This window comes from Amblyomma maculatum, chromosome 3, assembly GCF_055883805.1.
Source record: "Amblyomma maculatum isolate TAMU_Amacu chromosome 3, ASM5588380v1, whole genome shotgun sequence".
NCBI lineage: Eukaryota > Metazoa > Arthropoda > Arachnida > Ixodida > Ixodidae > Amblyomma > Amblyomma maculatum.
This window is the reverse complement of record NC_139346.1, coordinates 87,794,641-87,797,423: the sequence shown is the minus strand read 5'-3', so window position 1 is coordinate 87,797,423 and position 2,783 is coordinate 87,794,641. Positions and strand designations below refer to the sequence as shown.

The 2,783-nt window shown below is 47.0% G+C and overlaps 1 protein-coding gene across 1 annotated transcript; it reads left to right on the top strand.

Moving 5' to 3' along the window:
* Nucleotides 1-1,408: 1,408 nt before the first annotated feature.
* Nucleotides 1,409-2,377, top strand: LOC146195204 (sulfotransferase 1C2-like). The gene has a single exon (XM_084596750.1). It carries the CDS (start codon nt 1,409-1,411, stop codon nt 2,375-2,377), a length of 969 nt encoding a protein of 322 aa, XP_084452876.1.
* Nucleotides 2,378-2,783: the final 406 nt, after the last annotated feature.

The following is a 2,783-nucleotide window of genomic DNA, read 5'->3' as shown; positions in this document are numbered from 1 at the left end:
ATGATGCGATGTGCTCAGTACGAATATTGTGATGGCAACAACCCCCATACAGACAACCATGAAGAAGTCGAGCTCGGAAACGGTCAAGGCGCCCGCCCGCCACGGATATGGACGGCCATAATGATTGTGTGCGTTTTACTGAAAACTAATTGGCATTTTACTTTCCCTACGATTACAGCAAAATTACGCATTCGGTTTTAAACATTCCCAATCAATGTATGTTAAATGCATGAAAGTAAATGTTCTATTGATTTATTTTTCTTATTATCCCATTAACAAGACCTTTCTTCGAAAGGAATTTACAGACCGTCCAAGGAGCACAGATATAAAAAGAAAAAAATTAGGTGTGATTTAGCTAAAGTTAAGTCTAGATATCTCGAAGTGAAAAGCCGCTCGCCTAGCCTTGCGCTTTTAGTATCTTCGCTGCTTTTTAAGCTAACTCCCAAGCTTCCACTTCAGGATCGGTGATTCGCTGCCGGCCGACTGTTGCTCCTTCTTTTTCTTCCATGGCGAGTGTCTGCGCCTATTGAGTGAGCGCGCTTATATACCCCCCTGCCCACCCAGCCCCGCCCCTTTACAAATGCGCCCTGCGCACAACTGCGGCGAAAGGTCAAACGGTGGCGAGGAGGAGAAGCGGCGGCGACGGCGGCCACCTGCCTCGTGCATGACGTTAGTCGGTTTCGCGCATGCGCAGAAGTGGCAAATCTCGTGCTTCGGCACACGCGAAGCGCGGTGTTGACGAGCCTAGTGAAGCTTTTCGCTTCTAAAGAAATGAGTTAGGTTAGGTGTACTGAGTCAATCAATCTATCCATCTAATTTCACACGATACCGCAGGATGCACAATAGGTTCTCAGAAGAAATTACGAAGACAATACTAAAGCAGAATTATTATTCTAATGAATCTCATTAACTTTGGGGTAATCTAAACGGGCATACATTGTAAGAAAGTGGGAATTCCATTCTATGAAGTCTAATTTTGTCGCCTCTTAAATATTATAATATGGCGTTTTATTTTCGGTTTTGAACGCTGTTTTTTATGCGTTATATATACGTGTCTTATGCGCACGTGCGTGCGTGCGTGCGTGCCTGTGTGTGGAGATGCGCGCGCGCGTGTGTGTTTATGTGTGTGTGCGTGTGTGTGTGTGTGTGTGTGTGTGTGTTGACAATCTTTCAGCTACCTTTGAAAAGCGAACAAGAGTGAAATAATGGAAAGCAGTACGTACTGCATAACAGCAAAGCCCGAGTTAGTGTTATCTATGTCCTAATGTTTCCAATTAAATAATATTAACATAGCTTGACCAAAGTTCTCAAGTTATAAGCCCACCTTCCCGTCTTGTGTCTTATTTCCAGGTGACTTCACGTCCACTTCTTGACTTGGCAACCGGTGAAAAAAAAGCAAAAAGCGAGGATGCCCCGCGCGCGCGTGAAGCCTTTCTACCAAGTCATCGATGGGGTCGAACGCTGTCCGCTCATCACACCAGATCGCCTCAGCGACATCTTAAACTTTGTGCCAAAGAAGGGGGACATCCTGCAGTTTTCTTATCCGAAAGCAGGTGCCCACTGGCTCCAGTTCACTGTGCAAACGATACTACAGGACGGTGAGCCCGTGCAAAATTATGACGATTTCACGACAGCCACATGTCTGCTCGACTACATTGGTCTGCGTGACTGGGACCGTCCTACCTCGATTCCCTACGGTCTTTACATGTCGCACGTGCTGCCGCCTCCGGAGAACTTCAATCCGGAAGCCAAATACTTATACATAGCTCGAAATCCCTGGGACTGCTGCGTCTCCTTCTACCACATGGCTAAGGCACTCGATGTGTATTGCTTCCAGGCGGGAACCTTCGAAGACTTTTTAGAGTCCTTCTTGGAGGGGGACTTCGGCTACGGGGACTACTTCGAGCACTTGCTCACCGGATACAGCCTCAAGGACAAACCGAACGCCCTGTTCCTCACCTATGAAGACATGAAGCGAGACACTCGCGGAACGGTCATGCGCATTGCGCGTTTTCTGGGAGAGGGTTATGCGCGGTCCCTGGAGAAGAACAAAGGGGAACTTCTAGAACGTATTTTGGAAAAGCTCGCGGTGGATCGCATGAAGGGCATTCTCGTCCTCAACTTGGCCGCTCACAAGGACCCCAGAATAGACGCAAGGCTCAAGGAGAAGAACGTAACCGCGTCGGAAGGGTACGAGGGCTGCCACACAAAGTTTCCTTTCGTGAGGAAAGGGGAGGTAGGAAGCTGGAAGAGCTACTTCAGCGCCACGCAGCTCCGTCGCATGGAGGAGATGATCGTGCGGAAGACACATGGCTCTGACGTCATGGACTTATGGCGCGACATTCGTGAGGAAGCCCGTCGTCTATGCGAGCATTAAGTGCGTTTCCCTCACTGAAACTGAACACAAACATAAAAGCACGACCCCAATTCCGCGGGGATCACTATAAACATGATATCAAACTTCACCAAATAGGCTGACACAAGAAATCGTGTCGTTTAGCGCAGTAAATTTGCTATTTATCTTATTCCAGCAGTAAAGCTACGTGTGATCATCTTGTTTGGTTTGGTTTGTGGGGTTTAACTTCCCAAACGTTTGTAACACCAAAGTACAGTGTATAAACCTATGAATAAACAAAATATACAATGGCTGCCCTCTCTCCTTATTTGACGTTTTACAAACCATTTCTTCACGAAAGGCCTTCAGTATGCAAAGTTCAAGTCAACTAACTTTGCCTTACGTTTTGCTTCACGGCTAATCTAATTATGAAGTGAGAAAATTTCAG

What these genes read in the sequence shown, in the direction of transcription:
- LOC146195204 (XM_084596750.1), top strand. Translation starts at nt 1,409, where the DNA reads ATGCCCCGCGCGCGCGTGAAGCCTTTCTACCAAGTCATCGATGGGGTC.